Consider the following 17619-nt stretch of genomic DNA (forward strand, 5'->3'; position numbering starts at 1 on the left):
AATGTCAAACACTGGTGAGGATATGGAGCGACAGGAACTCTCCCATTCAATGCTGGTGGGAAGTCCAAATGGTACAGCCACTTTGGAAGATAATTTAGTGTGGTTTTTGTTGTTGTTGTTTTTACAAAACTAAACATAATGTTACCATATGGCCTAGTAATCACGCTCCTTGGTTGACCCACAGGAACTGAAAAGTTATATCCACACAAAATCCTCCACATAGATGTTTATAGCAGTTTTATTCAAAATTGCCAAAAGTTGGTAGCCACGAAGATGTGCTTCAGTAGGTGAGTGGATAAACTATTTTGCATCCAGACAACATAATATTATTCAAAGTTATAAAGCCATTAAAAGACACAGAGGAAACTTAAATGCATATTAGTAAGCAAAAGAAGCCAATCTAAAAATGTTACATACTGTATGTTTCCAACTACTTGACATTTTGGAAAGAACAAAACTATGGGGACAGTAAGAAGAGGGGACATTGCCAGGAGTTTAGGGAGTAGGGAGAACAAACAGGCTGAGCACAGAGGATTTTTAAATTAGTGAAACTTCTCTGTATGGCACTAGAACGGTGGATGCATGTCATTATATACACTTTTCCAAATCCACAGAATGGATAACATGAAGAGCGAACCCTAATGTAAACTATGGACTTTGGGAGATAATGATGTATAGGTTATAATGTGTAGGTTTTCCAACTGTAACAAATGTATCACTCTGATAGGGGGATGTAGATAATGAGGGAAGCTATGCATGTGTGGGAGTAGGGTTACATGGGAATCTCTGTACCTCTCACTTAAGTTTGCTTCAAACCTAACTAAAACTGCTCTAAAAAATAGAGTTTATTATTAAAAAATAATTATAACAACCTTATTACCTAAATTAATAGTTTCTGTGCATTAAGAACTTTAATTGGGATCCAACTTTTTCTTATTACATTAAGAACATTTTCTTTTACTCCGAGCTAACATATTTTAATTAATCAGAAAAAGTCATTTGATTTACCTTATCTTTCAACATTAAACAAGATAAAGCATATATCCTATTTTTAAAATATTAAGGTCGGGGCACCTGGGTGGCTCAGTCATTAAGCGTCTGCCTTCAGCTCAGGTCATGATCCCAGGGTCCTGGGATGGAGCCCCGAGTCGGGCTCCCTGCTCCGCGGGAAGCCTGCTTCTCCCTCTCCCACTCCCCCTGCTTGTGTTCCTGCTCTCGCTCTCTCTGTCAAATAAATAAATAAAATCTTAATAAAATAAAATAAAATATTAAGGTAATGATTTAAAAGATTTCCTATTATTAAATCATCCTTGTAATACTAGAATTGATTTCATACATTTATTTGGAGTATTTGGAGAGTCATAATGTTTTTGTTTCTAGTTTTCCTTTTTGTCCAATGTTGTTATTAGCAATACCATAGGCACCATACGACTTGAATGCCTTGAAAACCTTTTTATCTTTGTCCACGTTCTGAGACATTTCTTAAAGGTTTCATATAACTTTCTCACACACATTTTTATACATGATCCAAAGTTAAACTGACAGATTGAAATTTTGGTCCAAAACAAACAAACAAACCCACTAATGTAAAAACAGAAACAAATATATAATACCAATTTAAGTTTTTTCAATTAAACTATCTTAAAACTTAGGTGTAAACAAAATTTCTGCTTTTTTTTTTCACTGAAAAGTACTTCAGAATCTACAGATGGCAAAACTGGAATTTATGAATTCAGTAACAGTTTTATTCAGAAAAAAGCCAATTTTCATATAATCATAAAATTTACTTTGTCAAAAAATTTCTCAATATGTGATCTCACAAAACTTTTTTACTCTTTGAAATAAAGTCAATTTTATAAGTGAAATGGGAAAATGTCCTTTTTGATATCTGCCCATTTCCTGGGATATGGTAATAATTCGAGCCCTCACTCAAGGACGTCATTGACAGGGGGCGTTTCCTGTGAGTTGCCTCTGATTAGGCCCTGGGGGTCTAGGGAAAAGAAAAATTCTGTAAGAATGTGGCCTGATTCTTAAAATAAAATAATGATTTAGGGACCAGAGAAGATTTAGGTCAATTTTTACTTGATACAGACCTTGGCAACATTTTAATAACATGAATGCTATTATAGATAGAAACTAATTATCCTGATTGCAACACTAGCAGACCTTCAGCATTTCTATCATACTCTGGTCAGTGTTCTCAAAAATCTGGAAATTCAGGATCTCTTCAAAGAAGAAAAACATGTTCAACTGTGATATAATTAGCAGTTTCTATGGCTTTTGTTCTTAAGAGACAATAATAGTTTTGATTCTTGAAAATGTTTAATTATATAGGAAAGGAAATTCAAGGCAGAAAAGAAGATAATTTATAGCATAATTTCAAAGTAATTAGAATTTGCAGAAAACAACTCTTATTATGCATCCTGTTTAATTTGCAGGATCTTATCCCTTAAGAAAAAAAATTCAAATTTTACATTAGTTACTATTTTTTTTGTACTTTCCTAATCACACTGTATTGAAAACAAACAATTATTGTTATTTTAACAAAACAACTTCCCTTATTTTTAGTTTTGTTTTTAGGATGCATCTATGTGAACTAAACAGTGAAAAAGTTGTTAGTTATATTTATATGAAATTTGGAAAGTTGTTTTTTAATCAGAAGGGTTCTATTATATCTAAGATCATATTTTATGATAAAATCATATATTTATATACATAAATATATGTAATATACAAAATCAAATATATATACACACACTACATATATATATATATATATATATATATATAAAATCATACCACACCCCTATAATTTAACATTTTAGGTTGCAATACAAAATTTAAAGCTATAACATAAATGTATAATTTTTGGTTTTGTATTTGGGTTTTATTGTTTCTTTGCACTAAAAATCTACCCAATTTTTATTTACTGGATCTTTGACAAAAAGATATTTAGAGGAAAATAATAGTTATCACATGTTTTAAATTCTATGTTGCTATTTACCAATCTGTTTTATTATTTAAAATAAAATGTTATTAGTACTAGTCCAGCTGTAGTGAAAGACAGTTCATTTATAATAACTGTTTTGAAAACAAGTTTTTTTTTTAACTATTTGGGGCTTCACTGAACCCTAAAAGTCACCACCTCTACCACAATTTTTTTTTTAATTCTCAACATTTAGCAAGACATGTAGTTGTGGGAGATTTTATGGGCTATGGTAAACGTGCTACCAGTTGCATTAATCGGATACTGTCTCAGCAGAATGGATTCAAGCAGGGTAAGGTAGGTCCTACTACCCTTGCATAAAGTTCTTATCAGTGATTGGTGCTTGAAATTCCAGCCAACCTGTTCAAAGGACATATGTGTCTAGTACTTATATCTCCCCAGTTTAAATGGAAGCAAAAGCCACTAATTTCAGAAGGCTGATTAGAGGAATTGGAGAATTTAGATTAGACCACATCAGGAGCAGTAATTTAATCTAACCAAAGAATACACACAAGCACACATACACATTCTTGTGTGCTGTCAATTTAAGCTGAGATGTAAAATAGTCTAGCCAGGTAGACTGGAAGAAAACCATTATGTCTGTCTCTTTAACAGTCAAAGATGTAATATATTTTGTAATATGTTTTAGTCTAGTCCTTCTCAAATTTTAATGTAGGATCTTGATAGAGGGCAGATTCTGATTCAGAGGGTCTGGGTAGGCTCTGAGATTTTGCTTTTCTAACGAGCTCGCAGAGATGTATATGCTGGCTTGTCCAAGGGCCAAACTCTTAGCAACTAAAGTATATACCAACAAGACTTCAGTGATTAAAGCTATGCATAAATAACAATTCATTCTATGAACCATTACAGGATAAAATCCTTTAACCCTGGCAAATCTTTGCTTTTTAAAAATGGATGCGCCTGTATTTTCCCAGTCTCTAACTTGATAAACATCTCCTGTGTGTAAAATCTTTAGCAAAGAACAGAAATACACAAAGTTTAAAATGGTAAATACTATAATGAACATGTCAGAGAACAGAGCTGAGAGTTCAGAAGACATGGGTCTAGTCTCAACAGCAGGTTACTACTATCCTCTTGTAAGTTGCTTAAATTTTATTACTTGCAGTTTTCTATTTCACAGGGTTTTGAGGAGGATGAAGTAGTCTTACAGGAAGCACTGTGAAAAGCATAAATTACTATGCAAGTACAGGATTTTAACTGTTCAAGATTATTTCAATTATTTCCTTATGTAAGGACATCAATTTTTCAAATTATTGCCTTATTATTAAAACTTTTTAATATTCAGTGTAATAACAATGTCACAGCATCTACAGTGTGGTGGATCCAATTTAAAATTGCTTCTGATGCTTAAATCAATTTTCACTTTTTGTTCAGTGCAGGTACTCTATTAACACTATTCTTACCTTTTTTGTTTTTTGTTTTTGCAACTCTTTCTAGTTGTTTCTGCTTAAAGAATGATTACGTATTTTGAGTACTAATATAAAGTTGTTTCTACAGATACCTAATCAAGAACTTCCAACTTATTTTTTAATAAGTACAGAGTTAGCCATTTTATTTTAGTAGCAGTAAGAAATGGTTTCTAATGTCTTTAATATGGATTCAATTGAAATTAGTTCTACTTTCTGGTGTACCTCCAATTTCAAATGAAATAACTATTAAAAAATACATAGAAACCATTATCTGAACAATATTCTGAGTCCTATATAATTACATATTATTAGAATATATTTCTTAGACCACATAACAAGAAATATATATATACCCCCACCTTCCTAATCCATTCATCAGTTGATGGACACTTGGGCTGGTTCCATAATTTGGCTACTATAGATAATGCTGCTATAAACATTGGGGGTACATCTAGCCCTTTGAATTAGTATTTTTGTATTCTTTGGGCAAATACCTAATAGTACTTATGCTGGATCATATGGTAGTTCTATTTTTAAGTTTTGGAGGCAACTCCTACTATTTTCCAGAGTGGCTGCACCAGTTTGCATACCCACCAACAGTGTAAGAGGGTTCCCCTTTCTCCACATCCTCACCAACACCTGTTGTTTCTCGTGTTGTTGATTTTAACCATTCTGACAGGTGTGAGGAGGTATCTCGCTGTAGTTTTGACTTATAATTCCCTGGTGATTAGTGATACTGAGCGTCTTTTCATGTGTCTGTTGGCCATCTGTATGTCTTTATAATTAGGAATAACTGACATTAAAAATAACATATTATTAAAACCTATGTCATATTATCTACAGTTTTTTTTCTGATTCCAACAGATTTGTATTCTTTTTCCTTAAAACTTAAAAGGGTTTCCAATTTCTTAATTTGTTGGAACTCTCTTATACACACAGTCTCTAAGAGAAGATGGTAGGTGTACGGACAAAAGATAGCCTCCCTCATAAATTGTTATATGTGGCTATCATTTCATAGTGAAAGCCTCAGTCAGTGGCTTTGATACTGAATGAAAGTCTGAAAATCAACTGAATAAAAAATTTCTGTTTCCTTGAAAGAAAAATGGATAGTACTTCCTCCCTTTAAACAATGGTTTTATAATATTAAGACATCTTGGAAATACATGCATCTGATCCCATTTTTAGGGTTTTGCACTTATAAAAAGTTCTGTAAGTATTACCCTGGAGGGCAGGGATTGCTCTTACTCAGCTCTGTTTCTTATAACAGCTCTTGGTACCTAGAGAGTGCTTAATGCATGCAGAAAATGGAAGTTACCCAGAGTAATATGTTGGTAGCTAGCTATTCACTGTGCTATTATCGTTAATCTAGGAGGATTTAGAATAGAACTGCAGGGGAGAAGGAGAGAATAGCATTGTATGTCAGTAACTGGGATGAGTGATGAACTTGAGTTACGTACAGAGAAATGGAAATACTGTTCACTGAGATGAAAAGGGACTAGACTTGGGGAGACTAAAAATACTCATTAAAAACAGAAAATACATTTTATTTTGTAAAAATAAACAGCTATTAAATTGGTTTAATCTCTGCCTAAAAGTGATCTCTTAACTTCCCATTGAAATGTAGCTATTTTACCTTTATCATATTACATAGTATCTTAATTGTTTTTGCTGATCAACATATATTAAGAAATAAAATGGCAATCTGAGTATTTTCAGGGATTACTATACATTCTACTAACATTTTGCAATGCTTAGAACTATGAAAAAAATTCTTTAGTATGTATCACATCTAACTTACATTGCAAACTTCAGGGACAGACCTTTGTTGGAAAGATTTTATGGTATAGTTTCAGGGGTATTTCTATTTTGGTTTGTGTATTATAAACTTTATTAGCGTGATAGATGTTGTTTCTTATGGTTGAGGGATGGAGACAGACCTAATCAGGAAGTTATTATTTACCATTAGGAATTTCTCTTTTTTCCCTTTATTTCTCCTTCCCCTTTCGCTTTCTTTGCAGGCTCTATCCAGTGGACAGATTTGTTTTTGAAAAAAACGTTTTTTTAATTAAAGAGGGCATGTACTGAACGGAGCACTGGGTGTTACAGGCAAACAATGAATCATGGAACACTACATCAAAAACCAAAATCGTAACGTATGCTGATTAACATAATAAAATAAAATAAAATTTTAAAAAGTTTATTAGAAGTTTCATTTTGCTATTACCAGAACATTCTTTATGAACATACTAGTAACAACCATTAATAACTATGATCCTTGCAAGGATGAAGAGTTTGGGAATTCATGAGTGGCTTACAGGCAGTACTGCTAAGTGGAGTCACAACACATTTTTACAAAATCAAGGTGACAAAATTAAAGGGCTAATAAATTTTAGTAAAGATTCTGTAAATCTTCATAACATGGCTACCTCCTTGGGTGCTGTCTTTGCTGTATCACTACCCAATGACTTCTGCACTGCACAGCATCAAAGCTGGACCTGTTAACAGTCTGCCATTATTTTTCTATTTCATGCTACCATGTTCCTAGTTCCAGCCAGTCTTTTCAATTGCTCTCAGTCAGAAATTAATGAAGAAGGAAGGAAATAAAAATAGTTTCAGCTTGGATAAAATATGGAAAATTAGTTCACATTTTATGATTCATTAACATACAATTATCTCAAGGTCTTTCAAAGGCAATCTCACTATAATTTTCTTCATTTGGGCACTGATTGGCTGATCAGAGTTGGCTATATTTACCTTGGTAACTATGAAGGAATGTGATTTTTCTCCTTTTACTTAAAGGAAATCAACAGCAATGACATAACAGGAAGGGCAGTCATTAGTTTTCTTATGGCAAACAGCATTATCCCACTACTTCAATAATTTCTCCTCAATCAAAATATTTAATATGATTACTGAAAACACATGAAAGTAATTGATGAAAGGTGTCCTATACCTTGTCAGTTCAGCTTAGCCCTGTAAGTCCAAATCCTATAATATGAATTTTCAGTATAACTAGTTTCTTTCCCTTTAATTCACCCCCAAATGAGTGACGTTTGATGATAATCCATGTGTTACTGTTGCCTATCTTCAAAATTCATTTATTTTCATGTGACTTACAAGATTGCTTTTGTCCTGCAAAACATTTGTACAACTTGTTCATTTATTCTTAAATGTGTTTAGAAAACATATTTGATAAACAACTGACTCTATGGATATTAAGCAATTAAGTGGCAGTTATCAGTTGGATACCAGTCTTGGCATTATTTACTTTCAGGATCACAGATACTACAAGTTCACTAAATTATAAGTGGGTCATAAGATAAGGTATAAACTGAAAACCTATTCTATACTGGCTGTAACTTAATCCTATTGTATACTAAATGGAAAAGGCATGTGGATCCCAAAGGGAAAGCTAAATCTGCTGTCACCTATTTCCCATATACACTCATGTTAGGATTTTATAAATGTATAAGTGGGGTAGTCTCTTTGAAAGTGAAACCCTGGTATCTTTTTTATTAGCAATTAAATGAGCAAAAGAGATTTATGTGAAATTAGACAAATTTATAAACATATTGAAGAGACACATTTTTGATGGGTCCCTTACATTGTCAGCTTACATTAAATCCAAAAACAGTTATAATATAGCAAATCATTGAGCAAAATACTAGAAACTACATTTCTATTAAATAAAAGTTATATTAATTTATAAATTATTACTAATGAATTGCAATTAGTTTTCAAGTGTGTATCTTTATTTTTGAATCTATCTATCTATCTATATATATAGTACCACATGGAAAGTGGTATACAGCTTAACATACAGAATTTATGTGATGATCCAAAAGTGCTATAGGAAACTGAGAGAATGATGAGAGCAGAATGTAGGAGGTAGGGGTGGGAGGTGAAGGGGCTTTGATTTTTTCTTGTCTAGTTTCTTAAATCTAGTTTGCGTATATAGTGACATAAACAATTATAACTTGAAAATGCTCTCTTTTTTAAGATTTTATTTATTTTAGAGAGTGAGGAGAGAGAGAGAAGTGAGGGAGGGTGGGGGGGTGGGGAGGGGCAGAAGGGGAAGGAGAAGGAGGAAGAGAATCTCAAGCAGACTCCACGCTGAGTGTGGAGCTGGTTGCAGGACTCGATCTCAGAACTCTGAGATCACGACCTGAGCCAAAACCAAGAGTTGAACACTTAACTGAATGCACCATCCAGGAGCCCCTTGAAGATGTTCTTTTAAAGGGCATCTAAACATACTTAAATTCTCCTTATTAATATTATTGGGAAAACATTTTAAAGAGCCTTTTTCTGGATAACATTTTGTAATTTATATTTAGTTGATATATGAAGTTTAGAGCATTATAATGCCTCTCTTTCATGTGTAAGTAACAGTGTGATTAAGTTTAAGAAATACCTTTTTTTTTTTTTTTTGGAAGCAAAGGAGTGGTAGGTTACTTCCATCAAAATGTACAGACATCATTAGGTCTGTGTAAGAAATCCTGTATGTACATACTCAGTCTAAGGGCATATGTCATCATCACTCCACATCGTCATTTTATTCTTGTCTTTCAGCCACTTTCATTGCTTTCCTAGAAACATGTGGCTGTTAAGTGAGAGATTGTGCACTCTACTACATTTTTAGTGACCTGACATATTTAGGTATCTTATTGTTCCATTCCTTAAAATTCATACATAACATTATAAAGCCAGTTAACATCAACTGAATTGTTTTATCTTTTTGTTTTTTAAGATTTTATTTACTTATTTGACAGAGAGAGACACAGCGAGAGAGGGAACGCAAGCAGGGGCAGAGGGAGAGGGAGAAGCAGGCTTCCTGCCGAGCAGGGAGCCCAATGCAGGGCTCGATCCCAGGACCCTGGGATCATGGCCTGAGCTGAAGGCAGATGCTTAACCATCTGAGCCACCAAGGCACCCCTTGTTTTGTCTGGTTTTGATAACAGTGGTCACTTTTGCAAAAGCTTTATATGAATTTACTCATACATAATCCTAACTACTGAACAGAGGAGAAAATATTATTTACATTTCAAAAAAAGGGAACATGAAGTACAGAAATCTCCTACTAGCTATCTACAGTTGTCAGCTCGTGTCCAACTCAAGCAGTCAGGCTCCACAGACTCCACACTTTTAGCCACTATCTTAAGGGGTATAGATGATGTCCACACATGAAAAAATTTAAAGCTAAACTGTGACAGAGCAGGATAAATGATTTTCCCTGAAGTCAGCAAAGCAGTCAATGTCTCCTTAATTATATTGGAAAAACTTTAATAAAGAATTAACCTAATGGTTTCTTTATATAAAGTGATGACTACTGCACTTAATAGAGCTAAGTTAACACTTGGAAAAACTTGGTTTATCACTTCATTATTTCTTCTGCTAATTTTGTTAAGCTTATTTTGACTAAAATTTTATTTGCTATTTTAATACTAAAGCTAAATATTTTATATGTTCTTGAGGTACTAAGTGCCCCATGACAACAATCAATTAAAACACAATAGCCTGAGAACAGATTTAAAAAGGCAAACCACCTTCAGGTAGGTTCAGTGTATGAATCTGCCAAATGTGCCGTATGTACTATGTTTGTAGCCTGTCTGCAAACGGCAACGGCGGCAACCACAGCTGTCGCGAGCATGGAGCGTATTATGACACTGTTCTTATTAACTTACATGGGCTGTCTCGTGCTTCCTCAGAAAAACAATATATTGGTATCAACTGTGTTTTATAAATCATAAAGGGGTGATGAAAATAAGTGAATTGCCTCCAATGTTGTGTAGGTAGTAGATGGAAGGACCTGGGATACAAACTCAAGCAATGTGACTCCAGAGCCTCCAAAGCAGATTCATTCAAGAATTTCTTACTTGGTATTTCCTAGAGTGTAAGGCAAAGTGGTAGGACCCATGATGAATATGAGCAAGCACCTACGTGCTCTCGAGATTCAAAGGTGGAAAGATTAAAATTGATCCAGAGAGTGGTATGGTTAAATGAAAAAGATAGTAAATTTGAGGACAACCAACTCCATTCGATTTGAGTGTGTTAGTGTTTAATATTGGAGAAGTTGTTTAGGATTAGATGATAAAGGACTTGACAGACAGCAAAATCTGGATTCAATTCACTTGTAAATTGAGAGACATAAACGATTTTTGAACAGGGAAGTACTGTGATAGCCATCAGAGCTGTTATTAGGGAGACATCTGACAACGGTATCTGAAAAGAAAGAGTATACATGGCTTATTGTGTTAGGTAGTCTTACAAAATAAATTGTAAACAATAATTTATTGACTGAGACAAATTTTTATCATCAAAAACTGCACGTAGGATTTCTTTTTGTCCTAAACCTGCAGACTTCGTTTCTTGGCATGATTATCTGATTGGATACTTATAAAAATAAACAGCATAATACATATTCTCAGGAATCAACATTTCTCCTTAATTCAGATTTAATTTTATTAGCCATGTGAAGATTACACTTCAGAAAACAGTTAGGATATATAAATGGACAGACATTTTATCTACATGAAAAGGCAGGTTACTTTGTAACTTTTTCCCATTTTAATATTATCATAATAGCTTTTGAGACATTATAATTAAAACCTTCCAGTCTGAAAGCTTCTGAAATCTACCACTCTGGAAGTATTTGTGTCAAGTGGACATTTAATAATATTGCAAACTTATTCTTCCCCCTCAGAGTGATTAGAAGGTAAGAAGTGTTTTGTTTTGTTGTTTTTTTTTCCCCCCAAAAAACTATCCATGCCATTAAAATTCAACGGCCTTGCTTGCCGTCATTCAGCTTTATCTGGCTAAAATCCTTTAATTCCCCAGCCCTGCTGTTGGGGAGCTCTAGGCTCATCACACTTAACCTCTGCCTAGGCTTCTCAGAAAAGAATTTGTTTCAGTCCATTCATAGTTTCAATAGTTGAGCAAGCCACACGCAACTGCACACTGGTCTTTTACCCTGAGCACACTAATCTGATTGTTTTTCCACTCTACAAACTCTGGGTCAACAATCAAGCTGCCGCCAGAAACTAATTAATTTGCAAACAGGCTTCTGTTTTCACAGAGGGAAAGCTTTTGAGAGCCATGTCAGAGAGGCCGGTCACACCATGGTTACACGCATTGTCATGGCATCCACTTCTTCGGGTAAATCTCTTGCTTGATGTCACTGCACACATGAACCCAGATTACCCAGTCAGCAGTAAATCCCTATTGAGGCCCAGTGAGCTTTGAATGTAGTGAGTCTAGAAGAGGAAATTGGTATAGACAGGCTCTCTATTCATTAAATTGATGGTAAGACTAGAGAGAAAAATGTTAAAAACCAGAAGAAATAGGGAGCTGGCTTTAATTTAAAGAATTTTCCAGGATATTGTCTCATTTTTCTATATTTTCATCAATTTTAATTTAAAAAGTGGGATTCTCTAAAATAAATGTAATAATTCCCTTAAATGTTATATAGTTCTACTTTCACCTTTCAATGATAAATTCTGATATAAGTGGTTCAAAGTTTTGGCTAATATGTTGTACTTTTTAGCTCATCACCGAAAACAGTTAACATAGCATATCCTAACAACTGTATTCAGGTACACTGTCTCGGAGGCCTGAAAAAACTAAAATCATCTTCTAAGCATTGCCACTAATGAGTTAACTTTTACTCCAAAGTTTTATTCATTTTTTTCATTAGTGCAATGTAATTTCAAGCAAAATCAGTTAAAAGTGATTATGTTCTTTAGACAAAATATGAGAGAGAAAATAGGTCCTCAGAAAAAGAGACCAAATACATTTTGGTAACTTAGTGCTCCTTATGAAAAGAAAAAGCATATTTAGTGAGGTTTATTAAATTTATCATCATCTGGAGAGTAGACTAATTTCATGCTGTGTATTTTTTTTTTTAAAGATTACTTCTGGGGGGTATGCATTATATTTCAGTATGAAAATTTTTCTGGGCAATAGATTCCTGTGGGAAAAAACCTCAGATAACTATTCGGTTGTGTTTAGGTACAGATTGTTTTGAACTATTACACATCTATGTTTCAGGATAATTTCAGCAAAAATAACCAAAAATATTATCATATTTATTTGTGACTCTTTACATTGATGCCTCAGGATGTTTAATGAATACAGAGTATAATTCATAGGAGATGCAATTAGTTAAAAAAAAGACAGTATTCCTGTTGCTCCTTCATACGCTATGAAAACCAAGAGGACATTTATGGTTGCTGTTGTTAGTTTTAACTGAATGGTAACTCAACTTCTATGATACTCATCTGTTCATATAACCATAAAATAAGGCATCCTGAGGGCTTTTTCTCCCAAGGTCGGCAAAATAATATTGACGTACTTAAGCCAGAGAAATAATTCAGACTGGCATCATTAAGAAGTCTGACATTATGCAAAGCTAGATAATTCATTTTACTTATAAAAATTTCCAATTGGATACTCTGGCAGTTTATGCCTTTGAAGATGGTAGAATTAAAATAGAGCACCAAAAGACTTGTATAAGTGATTTCAGATTATGTACTATGCACTATTAATTTGTGCTCTCATAGATTATTTGTGGTCACATTGCTTGGTTCTATTTTCAAAAAAATGTCTTGTGGAGAAACTTGAATCTTTAGAGAACATGAAATATCCTAGTACATGACCGCAGAGGAAGCTATGCTGATTCCAACGAGGGCAAGCCATCCTGGTATGAGTGTTACAAGTGAGAGGAAGTGGAATGATGACTTGCATACCATTTCAATTACAGAAAAAAGCAAGTGGGTTGGTCTATCCACAGGCACGATCCTTTTAGGAAATTCCACTAAAAGAAAACAGGTCTTCCTGAAATGAGTGGGAAGGCCTCACACTCTGGGCACTGTAATTAGGTCTGTTTGTGTTCACTGGGCCTTGGCTCTCTCAAGGTTCCATGTGGTTTTATATATTAAACCTGACTCTGACTGCCCTTTCACCCTGACTCAAATATAATCACTCACAGAATGAGTCTGACAAAGCTTCCTAACCATGCTCCACCCAATGGAAGTGGGATAAAGGATACAGAGAAAATTCACAATTATTAAGTGCTTACTATATGCCAGTCATTCATTTAGCACTTTTTACACCATTATTATGTGGTCAGTTTTCTACAAGAGGTAACTAGTATTATAATCCCATTAAAAGTAAAGTCAAAAGTAAAGTAGTATTATAATCCCATTAAAAGTAAAGTCAAGTCTTCCATATCACATTGCATCCCAGCATTAGTCCAAGACATAAATAATATTGGAAATAGTGTCCATCAAAAAGAAAAATAAATGTAGGTTAGCCATCCATCTGCTCTAATGAATGGCTACCACATATAAAAACTAAGTAGTAGTGTTTACATACTAAATGTTAAGAAATCATTATTATAACAGAAGCATAAACTTATTTTTTCCTTACTATGAATATACAGAGAACAACTGTACCTAATTTTCACAGTTAGTAAGCTGAAATTGGAATTGAAGTTTAAATGAAGTTAAAACGATATAATATTGAGAGAATTTATAATGCACAAGAAAAACAGTGAATCTGGGCACATCATGTCAAACACATACGAGCACATTTTCTGAAATCAAAAGATGTTCTAACACCTAGTAACCTTAACCTTCGGGCTAATTTAAAAAATTCTTTTTTAAAAAGCAGTTATGTAAAAGTCAATAGATTCCATCTCTTTTCTGTTTCTTCATCTAAAATTGTTACTCATTCCTAATTTTTTCTGTTAAAATGAAACTAAAGTTGAACATTGACTGATGTAAATTTTAGTGATTATGAAAATAGTGAAATTCCATGAAAAATATCAAGATATTTTACGATCTAATTCTAGGCATTTGTTTTTGTTTTTTTCTTTAGCAGGAATAAAAATTAAAAGTCACCTAAAATAGGCCAACTGATTCATCCAAAATAACTGAACAGGTTTGAACTGATTTGAGAAAAGTAACTCCTGTGCCAAAATTAATTTTAATAGCCCCAAAGACCTTTCAAAAGTACATTGCAAGTATTTATTACCTCTGGCAGCACAAATGATTGTGTAGTCTATGCTGATGCCTCAAACTCATTTATTTTACGCATGAATATGTAAACATTATGTTTCCAATTTTATTCTGGAATGGCATTTAATTTCAAGAGGCTTGCAATTCACACAGTCCCTTGGTTCTATCTCAAATGTGTCTGCATCCTCCATGTTGCAGCAGTACTGGTTTCTGCACCCTGTCAAATGTAACCTTTGTGCTAATTTGGTAAAATCAGTTCTCACGTTTAGTGCTGAGAGACTGATAACTGAATTCTCAAATGAACTACACATTTGCAAGATGAAGTACAGAGCTGTGGACAATGACTGCTTTCCCACAGTGTAAATTCTTCAGACTCAGCTGTCAACATGTAAGTGTGCAACACAAAAGCAGCTTTAACTTGATGACTTTTTTCCTCCAAGGCCATAAAAATGAAATGGATACTATACTCTCCTTTATGTTATTCCATCTTCTTGGATTTTCTTTTGCATGGACAGGGAAAGCCTGTATGCCCTTTAGAGTTCTTAGTAGATAGAAGTCTCCTTCTTGCTGAATAAAAAACATTTTTCCTTCCTACATAAATATTTCAGTTTAAGAATAGACCAGATAACAATTTTGAAAGAGTTTTTCCCCCACTAATTTTGACTCCACACAAAGTTTAATAATTGACAGTGGATATTCTAAAATTGTTCTCTGGGATTTTGTTGGAATTTGGCTCTTTTATAGTTTTGCACACATGGTCTTATGGTGATCTCAGCATCTTTTTTTTCCCTTGCTGAATCCTCTGATTTTTCATATGGTCACCCACTATTCCTCCTGAAACCCCTAGCATGGATATTTGATTCTATGTCCAGACCCTTTTGATTACAACAGTGTTTGTACTCAATTATGAATGATCTTAGGCATCATCTGCATTTACGATACAAACAATGGGGAAGTGATGTCAAACTTACTGGAAACTTGGCAGGGCAAGAAATGAGGGAAGCTAAGAGAAGTGACACTTTAAAGAGAAAGGGCTATTTAATAGTGAGAAATATTGCAAGAGATAGCATCCAAATGGACAGACTGATTGAAAGGTATAGAAAGTTATTAGTGGCCTTAGGAAGAAGCAGCTCCCTGGGTTCAAACTCAGGTTTAAGGTGGCTAACGGTGGTGAAAATGTTGAGGAAACAAGATCCTAACCAGACTATGGACTTAGACACACAGGGACTTTACATCATACCGGGATTAAAGGAAGAATTTGGATAGAACAGACGAGCAAGTTTTCAGGTCAGAGGGAAGAAATCAGGGAAGGAGAGAGAAAGACAGCAAAAGAAATGTACATTGGGTAAATTTATGAAAAAAACATCAATACAATTAAGAGCAAAGGCAGTGTGGAAGGTAAGAGGCACACCATTCATACTAATACATAAAAAATAATAGGATGATCAGAAATGCTACAGGGAAGAGATGCTGACTGAGGTAATTTGAGGTATGTTTTATGTTTTGAATAGTCACTTTAAAGTATGAGATATATCAGAACAAAAATTATCACAGACAACTCTCATGGTCTCCTGAAGTTTCAGTGAAATTCACAGAAGTGTGATTTTTCTCTAATAAACCAATGAGAGAGGTGATAAAAGGAATTTTGGGTACCCCAAAAGGGCAGGAAAAATAGGTGCAGTAGAAATTCAAAGAATGAGATATTCAAACATCTTACTGAGAACACAGATGGACTATAACCCATGCGCTCCATAGGTTCATGGAGCTCATCCATGAACTCTAGGAAACCAGGAAAAAGCTCATGGATGGGAGATTAAGGTCTGGGCAGCTTTATTTTATAAGACTGAAGACAGATATACATGGAGATAGTTATTTAATAATAAAAAACATGATAATATTGTGGGGGCCATCACAAAAATCTGTGATAAATGTGAAAGTGAATAATAAAAAAACAAACTCTACAGAGAAGAATAGATTAGGATTATTTAGTTCAAAATCTGAATAAAAATGTCATTTATTTATTTATTTTAGGCATACACATTTTGAACATTTTCTCCTCTATTAAATTTACTTATATACTAAAAAAATCTAAAAAACTTGATCAAGTTCAAGTCAGTGCCTGAAGTTCAAGAAACTGTGTTCTTGTTACAAATCTTCCACTACTGGATTAGAGATAATCTTAGTTAAAACATTAGTCTTAATTTTCTCACCTATACAAACTGAGAGAAGATATTAGGAAGATTAAAAGAGAATCAAAGGAAATAAAAGTTCTCTGAAATTCTGAAAACACTTTCGATGTAATGTTATTAGCATTACAATTTGTTTAAACGCTCAAGAACGTGTATGATGCTCTCAGGGCAGTATGAGAGGTGTGGAGGAAAACAACACATCACGAGATTTGTTGTGGTGTCTAGGTAAGACAAGACTGCTAAGTCATCTTATCTGTTTCCATTGCTTCCCTTCCGCAGCTCCAGCCCAGATCTCTTTCTTTACACAGTTCACTACTGAGAAACTTCAATTTTGGCACGGAGCAACTATTTTCCTGAATTTTTAATCTCGCTTTTCTCTTCTTCCCCTATTTTCTCACACCCACAGTGATGAAGTCACCACCATGAGTTTAACTGCACACTAAATCTCAAGTCACAGGAAAGTTCTCCACTGACAAGTACAGTTACCCATGTTACATAACATGCCTGGGCTCTGGCCTCCACCACCTACCATTGAGCCACCTGGAATCATGCTGCTCCGTCCTAATTGGGTGGTGGTGCCCGAGAGTTCTGAAGATTGCAAAATCTCGCCCCATAAAATCAGCCGCAGTCCCGGAGTATAATTCTCCATCTGTGTTGTGACAAAATAAAACCACATATGCATCCTTTAATTCAATTAAGGAAAGAAAAACAAAACACACAAAAGTTTCATGTAAAGACCCTGCTAAAAAGAAAAGAGAAATGCTCTCTGCATCATTAGGCAGTTACTTATTTTTATCCTATGTCTTTGTTGAAATGAGTATTTTAGTAAATGATCACTCACTGACTAAGTATCTGACTCCTCATTAAGTAGGAACTTCAAAAAATGGAGTAAAATATGGTTCAGGGGACATTACTAAAACATAACATTTATTCTTTTCTACTATGACATGAGAAAAAAGGAAAAAACGCATACTATATTCATCACTTTTTTTCAAAGATTT

The 17619-nt window shown here is 34.2% G+C and overlaps 1 protein-coding gene and 1 long non-coding RNA gene across 4 annotated transcripts in view; one reads left to right on the plus strand and one right to left on the minus strand.

The window, feature by feature from the left end:
• Window positions 1–6571, plus strand: part of LOC141373846 (uncharacterized) — a 31883-nt gene extending 25312 nt beyond the window's left edge. Inside the window, exon 3 of the long non-coding RNA XR_012380192.1 lies at window positions 6435–6571. This is a non-coding gene — a long non-coding RNA (uncharacterized lncRNA). The remainder of the gene's footprint in view (window positions 1–6434) is intronic.
• The window catches only part of SEMA3A (semaphorin 3A), a 472351-nt gene that overhangs the window by 62342 nt on the left and 392390 nt on the right, over window positions 1–17619 (minus strand). For all 3 annotated transcript variants that reach the window (XM_073898730.1, XM_073898731.1, XM_025873255.2), the window contains one exon: window positions 17148–17267. In XM_073898730.1, the coding sequence (XP_073754831.1) occupies window positions 17148–17267 (120 nt within the window). The remainder of the gene's footprint in view (window positions 1–17147; window positions 17268–17619) is intronic.

The sequence above is a fragment of the Callorhinus ursinus genome, unplaced genomic scaffold (assembly GCF_003265705.2).
Source record: "Callorhinus ursinus isolate GAN/ISIS: 27379988/994484 unplaced genomic scaffold, GSC_fseal_2.0 scaffold12, whole genome shotgun sequence".
In the NCBI taxonomy this organism is placed as follows: domain Eukaryota; kingdom Metazoa; phylum Chordata; class Mammalia; order Carnivora; family Otariidae; genus Callorhinus; species Callorhinus ursinus.